Source organism: Colossoma macropomum, unplaced genomic scaffold, assembly GCF_904425465.1.
Source record: "Colossoma macropomum unplaced genomic scaffold, Colossoma_macropomum, whole genome shotgun sequence".
Classification (NCBI taxonomy): Eukaryota; Metazoa; Chordata; class Actinopteri; order Characiformes; family Serrasalmidae; genus Colossoma; species Colossoma macropomum.
This window is the reverse complement of record NW_023495965.1, coordinates 774,269-798,197: the sequence shown is the minus strand read 5'-3', so window position 1 is coordinate 798,197 and position 23,929 is coordinate 774,269. Positions and strand designations below refer to the sequence as shown.

The following is a 23,929-nucleotide window of genomic DNA, read 5'->3' as shown; positions in this document are numbered from 1 at the left end:
TGAAGAGTGGACGAGCAAAAAGCATCTCCTGCTGATCTGACTGGCAGAGGGAGGGAGAGAGGGAGAGAGAGAGAGAGAGAGAGAGAGAGAGAGAGAGAGAGAGAGAGAGAGAGAGAGAGAGAGAGGGTAAAGGGTCGAGAGAAAACTAGAGAAAGAGGGAAACTTGGTAAAAGGTGGGGGGAGAAATGAAAGAGAGAGAGAAAGAGAATGAAATGGAGAGAATAGAGAGAGAGTCAAGAGAGAGGGAGGAAATAAAGAGTGAAATGGAGAGGGGATGAGAAAACGAGAGAGATATATTTGGTAAAGGGGAGAAGGATGGAAAGAGAGTGAGAGACAGAAAGAAAGAAAGAGATAGAGAGACAGAGTGTGTGTGTTTGTGTGTGTGTGTCTGTGAGAGAGAGAGAGAGATAATGAAAGAGAGAGAATGTGTGTGTGTGTGTGTGTGTGTGTGTGTGAGAGAGAGAGAGAGATAAAGAAAAAAGATAGAGAGAGAGAGAGAATGTGTTTGTGTACGAGAGAGAGAGAGCGAGAGAGAGAGCGAGAATGTGTTTGTGTATGAGAGAGAGAGAGAGAGAGAGAGAGAGAGAGAGAGAGAGAGAGTGTTTAGAGGGTGTTGAGCGCCCTCTGCTGACACATCTGGTGCAGAAAAGAACGAGAGAAAAGAATGAAAGCTGAGAATAAGAGGGAGAGAGAAGTAAAGCAGTGAGGAGCAGAGAAGAGAAAAGATGAAGGGTAAAGAGAGGAAGAGAGGTAAACGGGCAGAAAAGGAAAAGCAGCGAGGAGGAGAAGAGGCGCCGAAGGGCAGAGAGAGAGGGGCTGGGAGAGAGTGAGTGAGAAAGGAGGAGAGAATGAGGGACTGATGGGTAGAAGTTGAGTGGAGGATGAAGCTGGAGATCAGCAGTTCCCCACCCCTGCGGCGGGGGGCGCTGTGCAGCTGCTGCTGTTCACCCCCGTCCTGTCTCGGTGTCTCTGGCCGCCTCTGCGCCGGCTGCTCGCCGCGGACTTCAGCTGAAACAGACGGAGGAGAAAAACGATTCAGAGAAACAAACAGAGAAACAAGACTAGACGAGCCCACTCACGCCGGACCACCAGGCTGCACACACCCCTCAGCAGCTTTCTGTAAATAACGCAGCCATTTTAACTGAGGGGGACGCGCCCCCCCCCAGAGACGTTAACCAGCCCACACACGGTCCAGAACCAGCCTGTTCTTCAGTGGTAAGGACCCCCATGGACCCTCACAGCGCAGGTACTATTTGGGTGGTGGATCATTCTCAGCACTGCAGTAACACTGACGTGGTGGTGGTGTGTTAGTGTGTGTTGTGCTGGTCTAAGTGGATCAGACACAGCAGTGCTGCTGGAGTTTTTAAACACCTCAGTGTCACTGCTGGACTGAGAATAGTCCACCAACCAAAAACATCCAGCCAACAGAGTCCTGTGGGCAGCGTCCTGTGACCACTGATGAAGGACTAGAGGATGACCAACACAAACTGCGCAGCAGCAGATGAGCTATCGTCTCTGACTTTACATCTACAAGGTGGACCGACAAGGTAGGAGCGTCTAATAGAGTGGACAGTGAGTGGACACAGTGTTTAAACACTCCAGCAGCACTGCTGTGTCTGATCCACTCGTACCAGCACAACACACACTAACACACCACCACCACGTCAGTGTTACTGCAGTGCTGAGAATGATCCACCACCCAAATAGTACCTGCTCTGTGAGGGTCCATGGGGGTCCTGACCACTGAAGAACAGGGTAACACAGTATGCAGAGAAACAGATGGACTACAGTCTGTAACTGTAGAACTACAGAGGGACACTATACAGTCAGAGTTCGCAGGTCGTGCAGTCTCACCTGCTGAGACTGTAAGCTGCTTCCTGCAGATGCTGCGTCCACATTGGCTGCTTCCCCCTGTGATGCAGCTTTCCTGGCTGACTGTGTCTTGGCCTGAGGCTTGGTCTGCAGTAGCTGGAGGAAGAGAAACACCCAAAAAAGCACTTTAGAGAACCACAAGCTCACACTGACCCCAACTCACCTGGAGACTCCTCACAAAGCTGCATGACTAAATCTACTAAATCAAGGACTTTCAGAAAAGTACTGGACAGGGCTCAGTTCTGTTTGGTCTCATGGAGCCAGATGTGATCTCACACTGAAAATACACATCTGGGGACAACCTGATAAACTCTCTACTAAAGCTTTTTTTTCTATTCTGATTGGCTCTCTGCACAGCCTAGATCAGGGGTCGGCAACATGCGGCTCTTTTACTGCCCTGTTGTGGCTCCACAACTGAATCAGATTAGTAGGTAAAAATAAAATAATCCTCCTTTACAGTAAAATAAAGCTCTGCTGATCGTTCAACACAGTTTAACAATAAATGGTCTTAAACTCTGGAGTTAATGTAGAACTGCTGATTCACCCTGTAACCCTGAAGATCAGCGCAGACTGCTGGTCACCATAGCAACACAGACAACAGTCTCGCCTAGCTGGTAGCTAACGACACGGCAAAGAGAGAGATTTAAGATGAACATCGATAATTTGGAGATGAATGGACTTGTGTTTATAATCACTCCAGCTGGTTTCCCGATACGTTTAATCTGCAGTGAGAAAAACTGAAGTCAGTTTCTCAATCGCCCGATTCTTGTACGAATTTATTTCCACCTTAAATGGTGCTGCAGTTACATTCTGCCACCTCAGGCACCGTTTAAGGTGGAATGGGAAAAATCGAACAAGCAGCTGGTGAACGAGAAGCGACTTCAGCCTCGTAAAAAGTCGAATGCTGAGAGACATTTTACAAGAAACTGTTCTACTTTAGAAAAGTTTCCTGCTGGAGATGTGAGAAAAGCGGCTGTAGCTGAGCTGAAGATTAAAGTCTGTGTTTTCGTTTATATTATATTTTTAGTCTACACTAGTTCATCAGCACATACTGAGACATATTTACAGCCAAGATGGTAAAATGGACATAAACTGTTGTGGCTCCCAAGGTGGTTAGATTTTTGCTGAAAGGATAAAATGGCTCTTCTGAACATTTGGGCTGGACTAGTTTACATTTTCTTTGAAGTGTTCAGGTTTTTTCAGTGAGATGAATCCGTGTCCTGCGAGCTGCAGCCCTGTTTTGAAGACAGCCTGCCTCTACACTGCACACCAAACCAGTGCTCTGTGGACGGCCACTTCCTGCTAAAGTAGGCGGTTCTTTAAGCCGCGTGACACTCTCTGAAGACAGGCCCAGGGGGTCTATGTGCCCTCTGACCTTGGTGATGGTTCCGACGGCCTTGGTGCGTCCCTCCCTGAAGACGAGCCGCTGGTCAGTGTGCAGATACTCCGGAGTCTTTATGAAGCGGAAGTGAACGGTAGCTTTATCACCCGTCCGCAAGCACTCCTTACTCATAGACAGGATAGTAGCAGTCTGTCTGATACTGCCACAGTGGACTGAGAGAGAGACAGAGAGAGAGAGAGAGAGAGAGGGAGAGAGAGAGAGAGGGAGAGAGAGAGAGAGAGAGACAGAGAGAGAGAGACATGCGAGGGCAAAGAGAAAGCAAAAGGAGAAACAAATGGAGAGAAGCCAAGACAGCAAAAATAAATAAATAAATACATAAATAAATAGATAAATAAATAAATAAGGCCGGCCTGGTATCTGGGTGATACTGTCCTGTTTATTTGTTTGTTTATTTGTTTATTATCTCTCTCTTACCCATGGCCTGGTATCTGGGTGATATTGTAGTCGGATGATGAAGGACGAGGATCTCCGCCTCGAACTCCCATGATGCGTGTGGGCTGAGGCGGGGGGACACCATCACCATGCCCTTCCTGATGGCCGAGCGTTTGATCTTCTTCAGAGCGAAGGAGGCCGTCTGCCCCCCCCTCACCTCCTTCACCGGCATGCGCTTGCGGTGGATGGATTTAACGGTGAGGGGGATGAAGACCCCCAGGGGGTCCGGGCCCAGCAGCAGCGTGTCGTTCAGACGTATCCATCCGCGCAAAGTAGTCCCTGATACTACTGTACCCACACCCTGAGAGAGAGAGAGAGAGAGAGAGAGAGAGAGAGAGAGAGAGAGAGAGAGAGAGATCTTCATTTAAATCGATTTTATATCCAGTTTTCTGAAAAATCAGTAATTTGTATTTTAAGGCTCTTTTCAGTGAAAATAAACAAACTCTGACTTTTGCCCAGAACTGTAAACATGTACATTATACTCAATGTTCATTATTAATGTTTTGTGTGTTTTTGTTATTGTTTTTATTTTTTGTTGACTTTTTCTTTGTTGTTTTTGTGTTTGTTTGTTGTTTATCTGACCGGTACGGAGTAGGTGTCGTCGATCTGAAACTCGGCCAGCTCGTCGTCTTTAAACGTGCTGCGTGAGGAGAGCAGGTTCAGGAACATTTTCAGCAGGTCCATGTTCTCCCCCGTCACATTGGAGATCTGGAAAATGGGACACATCCTGCACACAGACAGACAGACATACAGACACACAGACATACAGACACACAGACAGACAGACATACAGACAGACAGAGCTGGTATCAGCAGCAAACACTTCAACTTACATTAGGTACTGTTTCAGTGCACCAGGTGGCGCTGTCTGTCTTTTATTATTTAGACAAGGAGGGCAAAGAAGTCTAGCCGTTCACTCACAACACCGGGACAGTTAGCAAGAGTTACCTATTAGCGAGCGTTAGTTTACAAACCACACAGTTAGATACATCAGTCATTCTCGGTTAGCAGAGTTCGGTAATCTTAGCTATTTCCAGTTAGCAGAGTTAGCAAGTGTTAGCTGTTTTTAGTTAGCACTGTTATCTTCAATTAGCATAAGCAGCTAGTGTGAAATGTTTACAGTTAGCATTGTTAGCTCCATACGCTAAAACCATGTTTGCTATTTTCAGTAAGCACAGTTAACCACTGTTAGATGTTTTCAATTAGCGTTACTAGCTCTGTTAGCTAAAACATCGTTAGCTATTTTTAGTTAGCACAGTTAGTGTTAGCTGTTTTTAGTTAGCACAGTTAGTGTTAGCTGTTTTTAGTTAGCACAGTTAGTGTTAGCTGTTTTTAGTTAGCACACTTAGTTAGTGTTAGCTCTTTTTAGTTAGCACACTTAGTTAGTGTTAGCTCTTTTTAGTTAGCACAGTTAGTTAGTGTTAGCTGTTTTTAGTTAGTGCTATTAGCTCCGTTAGCTAAAACAGCGTTAGCTATTTTCAGTTAGCACAGTTAGTTAGTGTTAGCTGTTTTCACTTAGCGTTGTTAGCTCTGTTAGCTAAAACAGCGTTAGCTATTTTCAGTTAGCACAGTTAGTTAGTGTTAGCTGTTTTCAGTTAGCGCTGTAAGCTCCGTGGCCAAAACAGCGTTAGCTATTTTCAGTTAGCACAGTTAGTGTTAGCTGTCTTTAGGTAGCGCTGTTAGCTCCGTTAGCTAAAACAGCCTTAGCTATTTTCAGTTAGCACAGTTAGTTAGTGTTAGCTGTTTCAGTTAGCGCTGTTAGCCCCATTAGCCAAAACAGCGTTAGCTATTTTCAGTTAGCACAGTTAGTTAGTGTTAGCTGTTTCAGTTAGCGCTGTTAGCCCCATTAGCCAAAACAGCGTTAGCTATTCTCAGTTAATTTTCATGCACAATCACTGTTTATTTGCTGAATTATGCATATTGGATGATAATTAAACATAAAAGGCGACCTGTGCAAAAGTTATGGCACATGTTATAATTCATGTTCTATTCTTTTTTCTCCAGTGTGTTAAACTCAGTAAATAAACAGAAACTGTGCACTAAAATCTGCGGAAAATGAGATATTTAAGTACGGCTGTAGTGACAGTGATGTAAACGATCCGCGTGGTAATTATGAATGAAACATGCAGATGAAGCTGTTCCTGTTGAACACAGTGATCTGAGCTGCTGTGGGTGTTTAATCCCGTCTGTGAGTGAAACACTGAAGCTCCTCCTGATGATCTTCTCCAAAAAATCAGCAGCACCGTTCACTCCTCACGAGGAGCAGCCGCGAAGACTCGGCCTGCAGTGCCCCTCAGAGCCCCTCAGCACTCAGAGTTACACTCCTTCAGTAATCAGCACATTCTGTACCGCTCTCTTCCTTAACTTCCCTCTCTCTCTCTGTCTCTCTCTCTCTTCCCGTTCTCTCTTTCTCTGTCTCACAATCAGGACGGCACAGATGTCTCATTCAAACCGACGCAGGAATTGTCGGCTGTGTTTTTCCGACTCTTTCCATGAGCTCCGAACGAAGGAAGTTACAAAGAGAGGCGTCTCTGCATTTTCAGGAACACTGTGGCTTCAATGCATGGTTCTAGATAAAACCTTTGAAGGGCTCATATCAGAGAAGAGTGATTTTTTTTATTCCATGCAGCAGGTAAAGTTTTAAAACAAACCATACTGTAATGTCCACATGTGGAACACAGCGTTTTTGTGATGTCACAAAAAAATAAACCTCAATTACAAAAAAGTTGAAACAGTGTCTGGAAATTCCGGTTTGACTTCACTCAACCGCTAAATTTTCCAGATTTGATGCCTGTTCCACTGCGTTGCATCACCTTCCCTCTAAAAACACTACATCGTCTGAAGGCGCCACAAACTGATCCAGTTTTAATGGCGGCATTCTTTGTTGTGAAAGTCTTCAGCTGCATGTTTTCAGTGGAACACAGTTCTGGAGTCTAGAACCTGCCCTCTGTGATTACGCAGCCGTGCTGTTCTAACATGTGTAGAATGTTTCTTCTTGTTGTCATAAATAACCATGGACGTCTCTGAAAAAGACGTTGTCTAGAAGGCAGCGCACGTACGCAGTGTGTTCAGTGTAGGCCTGGACGACAACGTCCGTTATTTCCATAAACAATCTGAAAGTTTTGACTGATCAGACCACAACACACGTCTCTACTGAGCATCAGCCCATTTCAGATGAGCTCGAGTCCAGAGAACGGTTTGTCTGAGTATTCCCGAGCTCGTCCATGCAGGCACTGGCTGAAAAACACTGCTCTTAAACTGCTGGCTGCATGATTTGATTCTTTGGCTTTGAAGGTTAATAAAGAAGCAATGCGATGAAGAGAGCGTGTTACCTTTCTGAGCTGAAGTTGGAAGCGGTGACGATGACATCGTCTTTGTTTTGCACTAGAACTGGGATTTTTCTGCAGCCGGGCGACTTCAGTAACCTCTGCAACAGCTTCAGAGTCTCTACAACACACAGGAATGTGCACAGATTAGCAAGTACAGTATCACAGTTTATGAGTCTGTGTAACTGTGATCTGTGAACTGTGTGATCTGTGTTATTGTGATCTGTGTAACTGATCTGTGAGATCTATGTAACTGTGGTCTGCGTAAAAGTGAATTGTGTGATCAGTGTAGTTGTTATCTGTGTGATCAGTGATCTGTCTAACTGCGATCTGTGTAACTGTGACCTGTGGTCTGTGTAACTGTGACCTGTGGTCTGTGTGATCTGTGTGATGTGTAACTGTAATCTGTGTAACTCATCTGTGTGATCTGTGATCTGGGTAACTGTGATCTTTGTGATCTGAGTGATGTGTGATTGTGATCAGTGTGATCTACATGATTGTGATCTGTGCGATCTGTGATGTGTGATCCGTGTGATCTATATGATTCTGATCTATGTGATCTGTAACTGTGATGTGTGATCTGTATAATTGTGATCTGTGTGATCTGTGTAACTATGATCTTTGTGATCTGAGTAATCTGTGTGATCTATGTAATTGTGATCTGTGTAACTGTGATCTGTGTAACTGTGATCTGTGTGATCTGTGTAACTGTGATCTGTGTAACTGTGATCCGTGTGATCTGTGTAACTGTGATCTGTGTAACTGTGATTCATGTGATCTGTGTAACTGTGATTCGTGTGATCTGTGTAACTGTGATCTGTATGATCTGTGTAACTGTGATGTGTGTGATCTGTTTAATTGTGATCTGTGTAACTGTGATCTGTGTGATCTGTGTAATTGATCTGTGTGATCTGTGTAACTGTGATCTGTGTAACTGTGATTTGTGTGATCTGTTTAATTGTGATCTGTGTAACTGTGATTTGTGTGATCTGTGTAATTGTGATCTGTGTGATCTGTATAACTGATTCGTGTGATCTGTGTAATTGTGATTTGTGTGATCTGTGTAACTGATTTGTGTGATCTGTTTAATTGTGATCTGTGTGATCTGTATAACTGATTCGTGTGATCTGTATAACTGATTCGTGTGATCTGTGTAATTGTGATCTGTGTGATCTGTGTAACTGTGATCTGTGTAACTGTGATTTGTGTGATCTGTTTAATTGTGATCTGTGTAACTGTGATCTGTGTAACTGTGATCTGTGTAACTGTGATCTGTGTGATCTGTATGATCTGTTTAATTGTGATCTCTGTGATCTGTGTAACTGTGATTCGTGTGATCTGTGTAACTGTGATTTGTGTGATCTGTTTAACTGATTCATGTGATCTGTATAATTGTGATCTCTGTGATCTGTGTAACTGTGATTCATGTGATCTGTGTAACTGTGATTCGTGTGATCTGTGTAACTGTGATTTGTGTGATCTGTTTAACTGTGATTTGTGTGATCTGTTTAACTGATTCATGTGATCTGTATAATTGTGATCTCTGTGATCTGTGTAACTGTGATCTGTGTAACTGTGATTCGTGTGATCTGTGTAATTGTGATCTGTGTAACTGTGATTCGTGTGATCTGTGTAACTGTGATCTGTGTAACTGTGATTCGTGTGATCTGTTTAATTGTGATCTCTGTGATCTGTGTAACTGTGATGTGTGCTGTTTAAATTCTGCACCTTGTAAGATGTTTGCTGGACACATGTCTATTTTAGTGACGACCACAAACACAGGGACGTTGAGGGCCAGAGCCAAACCCAGGTGCTCCTTCGTCATCCCTATGATACCTGCATTACTGCCCACCTACAGAGAGAGAGAGAGAGAGAGAGAGAGAGAGAAGAAGAAGAGTAGAGATGAACAGACAAGAGAAGATTAGAGACAAGAAGAGAAGAAAAGGTAAAAGAGTTGAATTTTTGGTCAAACTATTACTTTAAATCAGACTTCAAGATAATAAGATTTTATGATTCATAATTCTGTGATTAATTTGATTTACACTAATTGTTTAAACAGAACTGATCTGATTACGTAATAAAACTGAGAATCGATTCTGCACTCCTGACTGTGTTTCAGTGACAAAAACATAAACTGACCATCAGCATGCAGAAGTCCGGCAGGTGTCCGGTCATTCCGAACACGGTGGTCTTCAGGTACTTCTCGTGTCCGGCCAGGTCGATGAAGGTGATGACCTTCGATGACCTCTGGCAGATGCGCGTCCAGTCGAGGCCGCCCCCGTGGCTGTCGGGCTGGTTCACCACCGCCCCCTGCTGGTCAAAGCCCAGGATGTCGTTCCCCACGCTGCTGGTGCGTCCGCTCTCCAGCTCGTGTTTATGACGGAACAGTTTCTGCCGAGCGAAGCCGCGGCCGTTATCCAGCTCGCCGTGGGTCAACACGCCCAGCAGGGTGGACTTCCCCGCGTCAACGTTCCCCACCACCGCCACCCTGATACCAACACAGAACAATCACGCTCACGCAGAGCTGAGCAACACGGCCGAACCACTCATCGCTGTATTTACACATCTTTAATTATCAATAATTATTAATAACGATCACATTTAAGTTTAACGGCACTTCATACAAACACATTTACGATTGCATCTTTCACAGTTACATACACATAACAAAGGCTAACTCAGCTAACTGAAAACAGCTAACTCTGGCTAACTCAGCTAACCGAAAACAGCTAACACTGGCTAACTCCGCTAACTGAAAACAGCTAACTCTGGCTAACTCCGCTAACTGAAAATAGTTCAAATTAGCTAACTCCGCTAATTGAAAACAGCTAACTCTGGCTAACTCCGCTAACTGAAAACAGCTAACTCTGGCTAACTCCGCTAACTGAAAATAGTTCAAATTAGCTAACTCCGCTAACTGAAAACAGCTAACTCTGGCTAACCCAGCTAACTGAAAACAGCTAACTCTGGCTAACCCAGCTAACTGAAAACAGCTAACTCTGGCTAACTCCGCTAACTGAAAATAGTTCAAATTAGCTAACTCCGCTAACTGAAAACAGCCAACTCTGGCTAACTCCGCTAACTGAAAACAGCCAACTCTGGCTAACTTCGCTAACTGAAAACAGCTAACTCTGGCTAACTCTGCTAACTGAAAACAGCTAACACTGGCTAACTCCGCTAACTGAAAACAGCTAACTCTGGCTAACTCCGCTAACTGAAAACAGCTAACACTGGCTAACTCCACAAACTGAAAACAGCTAACACTGGCTAACTCCGCTAACTGAAAACAGCTAACACTGGCTAACTCTGCTAACTGAAAACAGCTAACACTGGCTAACTCCGCTAACTGAAAACAGCTAACACTGGCTAACTCCGCTAACTGAAAACAGCTAACACTGGCTAACTCTGCTAACTGAAAACAGCTAACACTGGCTAACTCTGCTAACTGAAAACAGCTAACTCTGGCTAACTCCGCTAACTGAAAACAGCTAACTCTGGCTAACTCTGCTAACTGAAAACAGCTAACACTGGCTAACTCTGCTAACTGAAAACAGCTAACTCTGGCTAACTCCGCTAACTGAAAACAGCTAACACTGGCTAACTCCGCTAACTGAAAACAGCTAACACTGGCTAACCCAGCTAACTGAAAACAGCTAACTCTGGCTAACTCCGCTAACTGAAAATAGTTCAAATTAGCTAACTCTGCTAACTGAAAACAGCTAACACTGGCTAACTGTGCTGCTGAGCGTGAACAGCTAGATTTCTCCTTCACTGTCTAGAGAGTAAAAGACACACAGCGCCACCTGGAGTACTGAAGCAGCAGCTCTTAAAAGTTCAAGCCTTTCCTGGTTACACCAGCTCAGCTGATGCTATGCGTTCACTCATTTTCACTGAAGAGATCTTTCTCATTGCACGATGCACGATGGTTTGTGTTACGGCGAAATCTGTGGCGGAAACGTTGAGCAGATTTCAACTTTATGCAAATGAGCGAAAGCGCCTATTGGGTTTATGGTAGATATAGTTTGCACTGTTTGAGCAGGAAGACATAATTTAGATCCTCAGGTCGAGACTAGAGCTGGGCGATATGGCCAAAAATGTTATCACGATAAACAAAAATCATATCGTTCGATATCGATACGCATCGCGATAAAATGTCAAATCATGATTTCTTTCTAGTTTGAAGGCTGATTTTTGGCTCCTGGGTGGTTAATCGCTGTTTTAAACCATCCTTTATGGTCTGAACACAACAAACACTCACCAAGCAGTGGAACATTTCACCAATCTGTCATGGGAGAGTGGGAGGGAGTGTCTGGTGAGCTGTTTTTACCAGCTGGAAAAGCACAGCCGCAGTTTTTGTAATAGTCAAAATTTAAGAAAGAAAACATTATTTTTAGCTGTCTGGTGTCGAGCGCTCGGCTACCCCGCTACAAACGCTAAACAAGTGGCCAACAACAGAGCTAAACTGTTTAGTTTCTCAACAACGTCAACTTAGTACGAACAGCAGACATTAGCTGGCTCAGTAGGTCAGTGATGGATCACACCGCCTCACTGCGGTCACTCCCACCACATCCACAACAGAGCACATCACAGTATTCAGACACCAGGTAGAGACGGCTGGGGTTCTCTACTCTATCCTAGTATTTTGAGGGGTGAACCTCAATATATCAACACCAGACAAACGGAGTCCTCCTTTTAGGAACGTTTAAACTGAAAGTGGTGCTTTTGTGTCTTGTTTGATCTACAGTATCATCAATTAGCCGTGTTGTGCGTCTGACGGAGCTGCTTCAAGTTAGCCAGCTGCTAAAAATAGCTAGTCTGGAAAGACAGCGCTCTCCTGCTCTCCAACGCCTCACAGCTTCCTCAGGTTACTGTCGTTTAAATCAGGGCTGTAATTTACACGAACCACTGCTTTCTTTCACTTTCGTTGCTTGGGAATCACTAATACTAAAATCAGACTGAGCGCTGTAACGGTGCTGTAGTTGTGAGGAGCAGACGTGATTTAACGCTGCTAAAGCTGGTTGGGATGTTAGTAAAGAGGTGAGTTCACTGTAGGACAGTACAGTTACACCACTGACCTCGTCACTCAGACTCGGTCACAGGAGAGCAGATCGCCGGTCGCTCCACTCAAACAGGGAATGTATAACTCCGCGTTTCAGCCGTTGCTAATAACTCATTTTACTCATCGCCCCCTCCCTCTCTAACCATGTAGAAAAACTCAGAAGTGCGCCCTCTCCTGGCGACAGCAGAGTAGTGTCGCTTTCCTTGCAGTAGAAAACGCCACCAGGGCTTGCGCTGCAACGTGGAAGTGTGAGAATGGTGTATTATATCGAACATTTATCGAACATTTCTTATCGCTCTATCAAGGAAAAGTTATATCGCGATAATCATCGTTAACATTTTATCGCCCAGCCCTAGTCGAGACTGAGTGAGCTCACTTTCTGACTTGTGTGAAAAACTGCTGCCTTCTGAAAGTGACAAGAGCATAAAGAGCATTCGTCCGTATTTTATTCTCCTCGTGAGCTTCTGTGATACATTACAACAAACAAGAAACGTCCGCCAGCGCCGAGCGGAGACACCGGGCGAGACAAAAGCGAGAGGACGCTCACAACACCTGAAAGAGTGAACAGAAAACAATCTCTCATTTTCTCTTACTCGCTCTCTCTCGCTCTACCTGACTTCCATGAAGTCGTTCTCGGGGACCCTGCGGCGGATGAGGTAATCTCTCACTCGCCCGCCGCTCTCTCTCCTCTCTCTCAGCAGGACCAGATCAGCGTCAATCTGCTCACACAGAGACTGCACCGTCGCCACGGACGCAGCCATGTCCTTCTCATCCAGACCATAATCACCCCCGTCTGAGAGAGAGAGAGAGAGAGAGAGAGAGAGGATGTAATTATTGTCTTTACAGCAACATCATGTCACAGTTTCTAAATCATTCTAATGCTACACTGACTTAACAGTGAGGATGGCATCTCTGTTGTTGTCACTCCAGCCGGAACTCCTGCTATAGCGCTATGTAACTTTGGAGGAGCAGCACAAGAACCTCTCACCAGAACTGCGTAACACTTTACAGCACCACGTCACACCAACAACTATAAGAAGCAGCTCTGTATTCCCAGCATGGACATTAGGGGCGCAACGATTAATTGAGTTAGTCGACTAAAATCAATGACCAAATTAGTTGGCAACTAATTCTATAATCGATTAGTTGGTGACGTCATTACGTGTCTTTCTCGCGCTCACTAGGAACGTTCTGATATTGCTGTTCACTGGAGAGTTGACCAAAGCGCGAGGTTGTTTGTAAAGCTGACCTCAGCTGGCTATGGGAGCTCATCCTCCATGATGGAGCATGTGAGGAGGAAACTCGTCGCCTCACTGGGCGAAGAAGCCTCATTATCTGTAAGATACGCCACGTCCCAAACCGCATACTAGCTCACTAAATAGTGTGTAAAAATAGAGCAAATACCATTAGAAGTGCACTCATTAGTGTAGTATGTGAAGTACAGAAGTGTGTGGTTTGGGACGCGGCGATAGCTGTGCTAGCGAGCTAGTTAGCTAATGCTAATGTTAATGTTAAAAGCCGTCCTACTTCATGTTCTGAGTTGAGCTGTAACATCTTTTGTTTTAAATATAGGTACTCTGGTATCATGAAAGGAGCTCGAATGAAGAAGCAAGTAACTATTATTCACAGCGACTCTGTTCACTTTACAGATAACGTTCAACACTGCATCGTTGTCTTAACGCTGGTGTGTTCAAATTCGGCGAACACAGAGTGCGTTTCCAAACACTTTTCTGTTCTCCGCGAACGTGTAGCACCACTCGCAAACAGTTTCAAGACGTAGTTCTTCGCAAACACACAGGGTAGCTGGATGAAGGGTTACCGATGAAATGAAATGTTTACACAAAATCGTTAATTTAACTGCGTAGAGAAGTTCGCCACAAACATTCGCCACATTCTCATCAGCTCTATCAGAGCGCATCTCCTCTGCAGTGGGGAATATCTGCTCTCTGAGGAGAGCGAGACTCTCACAGGTGCAGAGAGATGCTGACTTTCCTCTGTTTCACCAAAGACTGTTATTGTACAATTTAGTTAAAGCAGAGTGTAGACAGACAGCAGAATGCACAGAGCACAGACTGCAATGATTTATATTTAACGTTTTAATTTAGACTGGTTTTTTTTTATTACTTACTCAAAGGAAAACAGGTTTAGCTTTGTTATATTTTATCGCTGCTACTTTGCACATCCTTGGTTTTAAATTTTGACAGGAAAAGATTTTGTTGTTTTATCTTTTGTATTAGCAGGAAAGTTCATCAAAACAGTGAACACATAAAACAACCTCAAGGTCAATTAAAGAGCTGATATCTACAGAAGAGTTATTTGGTGACTGAGTGATTCATGATCCGATTATTTGTTTCAGTAATCGATAGATTATTCGACTATCAAGTTAGTCGCTGTTGCAGCCCTAATGGACATCGTGGCAGAGGCTGCAGAGAGACCGGAGAAGACGCTGTTGGAGGAAGCGAAGAACAGACAAGAGTAAATCACGGACTGGCTTTCACTCGCTGGCGACAGCTAAAGGAGATAAAAGGACAGAGCCGCAGTACCGCGTTCTCAGTACCGCGCTCTCAGTACCGCGCTCTCAGTACCGCGCTCTCAGTACCGCGCTCTCAGTACCGCGCTCTCAGTACCGCGCTCTCATCCCGGATATGATGTCACATGAAGGTGAAGAGTCTTGTCGTTTGTAACCCTGAGAAGGGCGAGAGACGTACAGACGCCTTTTATCAGAGAACCAGCTCTGTTACTGCACAATATTTACGAAGCCCTCAGATATCAATCTTAACCACCATTTCACCAAGCATGAATATTTCTACGTGGAACCCATAGTTCTAAACAGAACCATTTTCTATACTAAACAACCCTTGAAGAACCTTCATCCATCCTTTTTAAGAATGTATGGACTCAAAACAAAAGTAAAATAGGCCAAAAGCTAATCAACACCCATTTCACAACCTCAGTGTTCACCTGGGGTTTTTGAACGGACACGACAGGTTAACAAGTTCCTCCTCGTCTAAATTATCGCCTCACTTGCACTTTAAAGCAACATTACTAGACACGGTAGACACTTAAAATTCTCTCGTAAAGGCAGGAAAGAGTGACTGCAATTCTATAATGAACCACTAGAGGCGCACTTGTGCGGAGCTGATAGTGCAGGGTCTGCAATTGGATACTACTGGACTGTGGATACACAGTCCCGGCAAATGGACGCTACACATTACACTGGTGATTTTCGGTTGTTTACACAAGCAAACATTCTGTATCCTTCAGCTCGGCAACAAATGCACGTGTACAGCTGTCCGTGAGGGGGCGCTCACAGCATGAGCTGTATTTACAACAGTGGCATAAAAGTGAAATATGCTCCACAACTGCAGGGGTGCCCAAGAGCAAAAAATACCAATTCTCGTGTAATAATGCTTTAAATGCAGTATCAACCCAATAATAATAAATGAATTTTCCCATTTATTGTGCAATATATCGACTCCTGATATATCGTGCACCTCTGTAGATCAGCAATACAGGCAGGTTCCTCACCCGATCCAGCTCCCACCACGTAGATGGTTTCTCCTGAACCTTCCTCCGTCCTGGCCCGAAGCTCCTTCAGCAAACAGTCATACTGCTCCCCCGTCGGGCTCACCAGAGCCAGCTGGACACACAAACACAGCACAGGAGTCCTAATACTGATACAGTGATAGGAACCAGACGTCCACCTCTAAAAGTTCCCTCACAGAAAGCTCCTACATGAAATGGTTATGAATTCACTGCCTGATGACTGAGACACTGTTTTATGATAGTTTTGAGAAGGTTTTTGTCTGAAATGTATATTTAAAATCCATGAAAATTAGAGCTGCACGCTAAATCATGTTTTTATCATTATCGTGATATGAGTTAATGCAATAAACACACAGTCAGACCTGCGATGACAGATCGAATTACTTCATACACGCAGCGACATAATTCTGTAGTAATAATTTATCGCTTCTCATGTCATAATCATGACATCCAACAGCTTTACTGAATGTCGCATTTTAGGTCGATATCTTATAACCCTAATTAAAATCGATCCATGCAGAATTCTTTTAAAAAATCGGTGGAATTTCCCTTCAGTGTGCTATTGCTAGATGGTACTGCATGCAGTACTATTTCAAAAGCAAATATTAAAAGGAAAATTACAATAAGTTCACATACACTGATATGTGCGCGCTGGAATTTCCTCTTTAAATACTTCAGACGTCTGGTTCCTATCACCACCACTGTGAACAACTCGGTAAGTTTCTCTATAACAGAGCATTTCACACCAAATCACTCTGAACATCTCTGTTTACATCTTAACCACTTAATTATACAGAATTTTGAAAAATAAGCATCCTGTAATTTTTAATCCATATTAAATAAATTTGAAAAATTAAATTCACCACAGATGAGGACCTAAATCTTCCATTTTAAGGATTCTACATATTTTAAAAGCTTGTTTAAAATTGTAAATCTATAATCTCACTTTTTGACGAGCAGCTGATGTTTAAAATACAGAACTTTAAATCTATGATCTATAATAAAAGCACAACTCAAAGTTTTAAATCTGTGCCAAACAGCTCTGAATAAATTCAGAACCATAAAATTAAAATATGAGGTGATTTTAAGCAGGTTTAAGGCGCTATGCGTCGCTTTCTTCCTTTAAATATGTGTAATATTGTAAATAAATAACTCTACAGAAGCTGCCGAGGCCTGCATTAGCCACCTTGCTGCTGAGGCCCGGCTGAGCCTCGGACTCTCCTAGCACACTTTCGCCCTCCTGGTCGCGTCCCGCGCCGCATGGCTCCGACCCATACCCCGGCTCCGGAGCGAACATGCAAGCGGGAACCGGAGTCTCCAGCGGGGTTAATCCGGGCTCCGCCGCCGCCGTGGTCGCCATCTGAGCCGGCCTTGAGGGGGAAAACACGAAAAGCGGTCAGGAAAGGTGGAGTTTTCGGGCTAAAAGCTGAAGTTGGCTACTCAGTCGAATTTTCCGTTCCACCTTAAATGGTGCAGCAGAATGTATCTGCACCATTCAGGCGCCAGACTGTAACTGCTGCACCATTTAAGGTGGAACGGAAAATTCGACTGAAACGCCAACTTCAGTCCCGTTGTTTCTCGGCTAAAAGCTTTAGGTTTGTTGGTTTTTGGTTGTTTAAATATGTGACGGAAGTTTATGCAGTTTGTCAACAATAAAATAAAAAAAGGCTATTAAAAAGAGAACATATTTTGTTTTTTGGTCTTTTTAACGTACCGTGCACTTCGCAAGACATACACTTCTCTGATCTGAGGATTAATATTAATATGGGTAAACACGCCTTCTCATGAATATTTTTGTTTTATAAAACTTTACGCTGCTCTACGTTGACAAGCTTAGATATGAATATTCATGTCGTCAGCCGGCTGCTACGTAACACGCATTCTCATGAATATTCATATGAGAAGTTTTAGATTGGCTAACGAAGACACACCTTTTATAATATAAATTCTAGTTTAGAGTGGGTGCAGCATCTCATGAATATTTAAATAATCAGTAGAACTTTAAAAGTGGCTTTACAGTCGCTCCCCCTTCTCATGAATATTTAAAAGAGTTGGACGAAGCGCAAACAAGTCTGAACGTGTCCCGTTAGGTCTGTTTTTTTCTCAGCTTGACACTAAAATAAATCGATTAATTAGCAAATTCAATTTTGTAGTAGGAGTAGACTTTCTTTCAAAGTTCAATCAGGAGAAAAGACAGCACATAAATACTCCAAAAACTTTCACAAGCTGATAAAGAGCCACTTAGATGATTCATAATAATGTGCAGCCAAATCAATCAATCAATAAATCAACCAATCATTATATGGCAATGCCAGCAAAGAGTAAGTTAACCACATTTTTCTATAATTCGATTAATGAAAGCTTCACAGTAATTTGAGAATCAAATCATATTTTCATTGCCTTGTACAGCCACAAGGTGGCAGCGTTGTACTGTATACTGAAGCCGCCAGCTCCTGACTAGGGCCACATCTCAAATAGCTCCCTGCTCCCTACATAGTGCACTACAAAAGTAATGAAACTTTTGCTTGTACACCCAAATAGTCCACTAAAAGTTAGATTTAGCTTTTTATAAGCCACTATTTGAGCATAGAGGCTGTATGTCATGACCTACATAGTGCCTACATAGTGCACTGCCTACATAGTGCCTACATAGCGCACTGCCAATGATTCAGCCTAAGTAGTAGATTTACTGCACTTGCGTCCCTTTTCAGTGCATGGGAGACTAAGAGAACAGCATATTTGTTCCGGTTTTCTATGTTACAGAAGCTCAAAGGCGTCATTTAAAGCATCAAATATACATTATGTTGAATGAAAGATGCATTTATGTCATAAATTATAATATGTAGTTATTATGAACAATTTAATCCATGATGATTTAAGCATTTTAAAAATATAGTGTTTTGCCATTTTATCTCATTTCTGCAATACACTGATGGGCGTTCCAGTTTTTATTTAAATTTAATAATAATAATAACAATAACAATAATAATAATAATTTGCTATTTTGGTTTACTCCCTTCCAGTTTACAAGGAAAACATTAAAGAGAGTGAACAGACTGAACACAAAATAAAGCAATTGGTTATTTTTTTCAAATAAAAAAAGCAAATAAATAAATAAATACATTTTAATAATGGAATTGGGGTAAAAAAATACCCAAAAACTTTAAAATAGAAAAAAATAATTAATTTGTAACAAAAAAATAATGAATAATTTAACCTTTCACTGCACCAATCAGAGATTCAGTTGATCTACTAAATCATATAAATATTGTTTATCTGAGTGTCACTGTTAAACTGATGCATACAAGCCCAGATGTATCTTAATATCTCTTGCAAGCTTCAGATAAAACATATGGAATGACTTTATAAGCCTCAAATATCCGTGTTGAATCTAGAACGGCCACAAAGCGTAATGTGAATCACCACTAACACAGTATGATAAACCCCGTAGGTGATAAACCTCTAGCAGGAATGTTTGTGCTGGTCTTGATGTTTCTGAGCTGAACTGAAGGCCGAGCTCCACCGTCTCGGCTCAGCGCTGAGCTGGCGCAGTGGGCTGAACGCTGAAAGTGTAGCGTGACCGAATGCTGGTTGTTTGAGGTTCTCCTTCGTCCTCAGTGAGCGGAACGTCGTTTGTCAGCCTGACAGACGCTCCAGGAGCGCCAGGCCGTCAGCAGAGCGACCGACAGTAATTAGAGCGAATGAGCTCCGGCAGATCCTTACAGCACAAACACTCTTACTGTATTAGACAGAGAGAGAGACAGAGAGAGAGAGAGAGGGGGAGAGAGAGAGGGAGAGAGAGAGGGAAAGAGAGAGAGGGAGAGAGAGAGAGAGGGGGTGGGAGGGAACGAGGGAAAGAGAGGGAGAGGGAAAGAGAGAGAGAGAATAAGAGAGAAAGAAAAGAGAAAAGATAGATATAGGAATGTAGAAATGTAGATAGAGAGAGGTACAGAGAGAAAGAAAGAGAGAGAGAGAAAGAGAGAGAGGGATGGAAAGAGAGGGAGAGAGAGAAAGAGAGAGAGGGAGGGAGTGAAATAAAGGGAGCGAGAGCGAGGAGGGAAAGAGAGTGATAGAGAAAAAGAGAGGGATGGAAAGAGAGAGAGAGAGAAAGAGAGAGAGGGAGGGAAAGAGGGATAGAGAGAGACAGGGAGGGAAAGAGAGAGAGAGAAAGAGAGAGAGGGGGAAAGGAAGGGAGAGAGAGAGAGATGGAGGGAAAGAAAGGGAGAGAGAGAGTGTGTGTGTGTGTGTGTGTATGTGTGTGAGTGTGTGTGTGAGTGTGTGTGTGTGTGTGTGTGTGTGTGTGTGTGTGGTGTGTTGGAGGTGTCACGTGTCAGTAAGTATAATTACTGTAAATAATATTGTTTAATGGTGTAATAATATAACTGCCTGATGACTGAGACACTGTTTTATGATAGTTTAGAGAACTTAAACTCCATTCATGGTGGAGGGATACATGCAGGGCACTGTGAGGCAAAATAGTCCCCAAAGAAAACTTATTATTTCAGATTTTCCACTATTTTCCATCATCAACATTCCATATAAACTCAGAAGACTCGTGTAGGTTCACTGGTGGTTCTGGATAGTAAATAAAATGTCTATATTTGTGTTGTAGTCATGGCGACCCCTGGTTCCTATCACCACCACTGTAAAGACATCTGAACCATTTCACACCAAACCACTCTGATTACATCCCACACACTGAAATATGGGTGAATTTTGAAAGTATGGGTGGATTTTCCCTCCAGCTGTCCTGTACTGTAGTTTGAGGCCCTGGAGGAACATTATTGTTGTTCCCCTGTTTGCTGTAGATGGACAGAATGACAATAAAGCTCTTCTTGACTCCTGACTGAGTCAGACCTCCACAGCGCCGCGGGGTCAGCCGGACTGTGGCCTTCATCCCCACAGCATCCTCCTCCTAATGAGGACGCTGTCTGTTTGAGCCGCCGCTCTGCTCTCTGTTTATCTGCAGAGAACTGTGAGATAACTGGGTAAAAGGCCTGATTCCCCCAGTTTTGCCCTCATTACTTCACATGTAGTTGATCAGCTAAGGCGTGTTTGGTGTCTGAAGTTTGATTCGGTAGCTTTAGCACTGATGCTACGAGGCTAATGTAGCTAACACATAGTGGAAGCCTACAGCTCACCAATTAGCACAGTGCTAACTGCACACGGACTCTCTGATGGACCTGGTTCTGTGGTTTCTGACTCTGTGTGACTCACTGTTATCTATAAACATGGACTGAAGGACATTAGCATAGCTGAACACAGCAGCAGTAGCAGTGCTAACATCACACTCCTCTCTAAGCACATGTTGTACAGTAGTTTCTAATCAGCCTCGTAGCTCCAGCGACACAAATAAGATCGGAAAGTTTTTTGTTCATTTAAAGCTGGACCCGTAAGTACATATGTGCGTGCCTTTTCTGAGACAGCAGGGCCACATACGAGCTGGCGCAGAACCAGAGGGCATCTGTAAACAAACAAAGTGACACTACAGCTGTGCTCACCTCAATTTCCAGGTTCTTCTCTCTGGGGAAGCGGAGCGTGATTCAAATACGCCATGGTCGTCTTTACTTACAAATAAAATGCACACGTCACCTTAGAGGAGCAGCTAGACAAGATCTACTTCCACTAATCGGCCACTTTATTAGAAACACACACCTTGTGCTTCCACAAACTGGCCACTTTATTAGAAACACCCACCTTGCGTTTCCACTAACTGACCACTTTATCAGAAACACCCACCTTGTGCTTCCACTAACTGCCCACTTTATTAGAAACACCTACCTTGTTCGTCCACTAACTGGCCACTTTATTAGAAACACCCACCTTGTGCTTCCACTAACTGGCCACTATATTAGAAACACGCACCTTGTGCTTCCACTAACTGGCCACTATATTAGAAACACCCACCTTGTGCTTCCACTAACTGGCCACTTTATTAGAAACACCCACCTTGTGCTTTCACTAACTGGCCACTATATTAGAAACACGCACCTTGCGCTTCCACTAACTGACCACTTTATTAGAAACACCCACCTTGTGCTTCCACTAACTGGCCACTATATTAGAAACACGCACCTTGTGCTTCCACTAACTGGCCACTATATTAGAAACACCCACCTTGTGCTTCCACTAACTGCCCACTTTATTAGAAACACCCACCTTGTGCTTCCACTAACTGGCCACTTTATTAGAAACACCTACCTTGTGCTTCCACTAAGTGGCCACTTGATTAGGAACATCCACCCTGTGCTTCCACTAACTGGCCACTTTATTAGAAACACCAACCTTGTGCTTCCACTAACTGGCCACTATATTAGAAACACCCACCTTGTGCTTCCACTAACTGGCCACTATATTAGAAACACCCACCTTGTGCTTCCGCTAAGTGGCCACTTGGTTAGGAACACCCGCCTTGTGCTTCCATTCTCTGGCCGTGATAGCGTGATATGATGAAGTGGCTCCATCAGTGCAGTCGGCTGCATCACTTTAGCAGAAAAGCCTCCAAACCAGCTTTTAGCGCCTGTCAGAGAGTCGCTCACTACAGAGACACTCTCCACTCACGGAACAGGTAAAAGGATTTTTGTCTTTTGGTGAATATCCAAGGTCTGCTGAAAAGAGAGAAAGGTTATCGCTAAATAGTTCTTTTCACAGGAAACAGAGGACTTCAGCCAAAAACCAGCCGTAACTGTAAACTCTGCAGGATATTCAGCGCCTCCTCAGGGGCAGCAGCGAGGCCACTCGCAGGTACACCCACAGATTTATGCAAAGCAGTGTAGGTTGTTGATTTTGAGCTCTTTGCACCTTCGCATTCGGCTCTGAAATACGGCCCACAGCCACTGGAAACAATCAGGACTTAAGCCTGGATGTTTTATGAGTGTTGTTATTGTTCCAGATGCTGTTATTATCATTATTGTACAGGAACAGTTTGGCAAAAAATAAAAGTCCCCCAGTTTCCCCGTTGATCTGCCAGGACCTGCCACACCACGTTAGACCGTTTATTAGGGCTCTTCAGCTTGATGGACAATGTGCATCCACGTGCTATAGACGGTTCTATATAGAACCTTTTTGAAAAGGGTTCTACATAGCACCCAAAGGGTTCTTCTACTGTTACAAGCTTGACACCGCAACAATAGAAGAACCCTTTTGGGTGCTATATAGAAACATTTTCAAAAAGGTTCTATGTAGAACCGTTTACAACACATTCTCTATCAATCTGAAGAGCTCTTTCATGATGCAAAGAACACTTTTAAGTGTTCTTGGTTCTAAATAGAACCTTTTTTTTTACTAAAGAACCCCTGAAGCAGCATCTTTTTTAAGCGTGTAGATCAACACTGTAATAATGTTGTGCGCTCACGTTTGGTCAATAACAGCTTATTCAATATTGATCAATAATTAAAATGTTGGCATTTCTGGAGGTCAGATCAATAACTCAGCTCTGAATTATGGGAAATAAATGGAAAAATGTGTGGAATTCCCATTGAAATAGATGAATTAACCACTGAAAATGATGAAAAACGTTGTTGGAGTGTGAATGTGAGTGGTTTGAGTTTGAGACCCCCAGTGAGGAGACTGCAGCAGCTCTGATGTTGTGATGGTTAATCTCTGTATTTTGGTCCTTTTGCGTCCTTATATGACTTTCTGAAGTCCAGAGAACTGACCGTACACCTGCAGCCCCCCGTAATAAAGACGCCCTCATTCCTGATGTAATAGGGAACGAAATGTGCTGTATAATGTAGCCACTACAGCGCAGTGTGTTGTTGACTGGCTCTGTGTTGTGCACAGCTGAAAGACGCTGGCTCTGCTCCAGCCTTTCCACACAGCCCTCTGTCACCCAGGAGCCATAAACGCACCCAGAAGACCTTGGAGGGAAAAGAGATTTTCATGCCAGACTCTTAAAAGGGCACCCCGCTCGCGGTCCCCCACCTGAAGTGGAGTCTTTTAGGCCTGGTTGGCTGTCAAAAACACGGACAGGAGCCAAGTGTGTGGACGCAGTTGCTTGGCAACATGGAAGTTGCGGTGTCGAGGGCCAAAGCCCTCCAGGTGGATGGCGGCTGGAGTGGTCATTAGTTAGCAGGAGAAAAACCGGCCCAAACCACATACATCACAGCGGAGCCCTTCAGAGGCTTTAGAGGTGAGAAAAATTAGACTCTCTGCAGCCTCTCCTCCCCGCGCTGACACAACACGGCCTCCATTATACACGCAATTCACCGCCACAGAGGCGCAATCCCACCGGATTACCAAAATCCACCCTAATTCAGCGAGTCGTTCAGAGTGGTTTGGTGTGAAATGGTT

The 23,929-nt window shown here is 43.8% G+C and overlaps 1 protein-coding gene across 1 annotated transcript; it reads right to left on the bottom strand.

The window, feature by feature from the left end:
• Positions 1 to 537: 537 nt before the first annotated feature.
• gtpbp1l (GTP binding protein 1, like) lies at positions 538 to 17,014 on the bottom strand. The gene is made up of 11 exons (XM_036564328.1): positions 16,824 to 17,014; positions 15,620 to 15,731; positions 12,704 to 12,884; positions 9,172 to 9,520; positions 8,761 to 8,884; positions 7,039 to 7,153; positions 4,289 to 4,433; positions 3,689 to 4,007; positions 3,248 to 3,426; positions 1,855 to 1,968; positions 538 to 1,008 (listed from the first exon to the last, which is right to left on the bottom strand). The coding sequence occupies exons 1-11, from the start codon at positions 16,995 to 16,997 to the stop codon at positions 895 to 897; spliced, it is 1,926 nt and encodes a 641-aa protein (XP_036420221.1). The 5' UTR covers positions 16,998 to 17,014; the 3' UTR covers positions 538 to 894.
• Between the last annotated feature and the right edge of the window lie 6,915 nt (positions 17,015 to 23,929).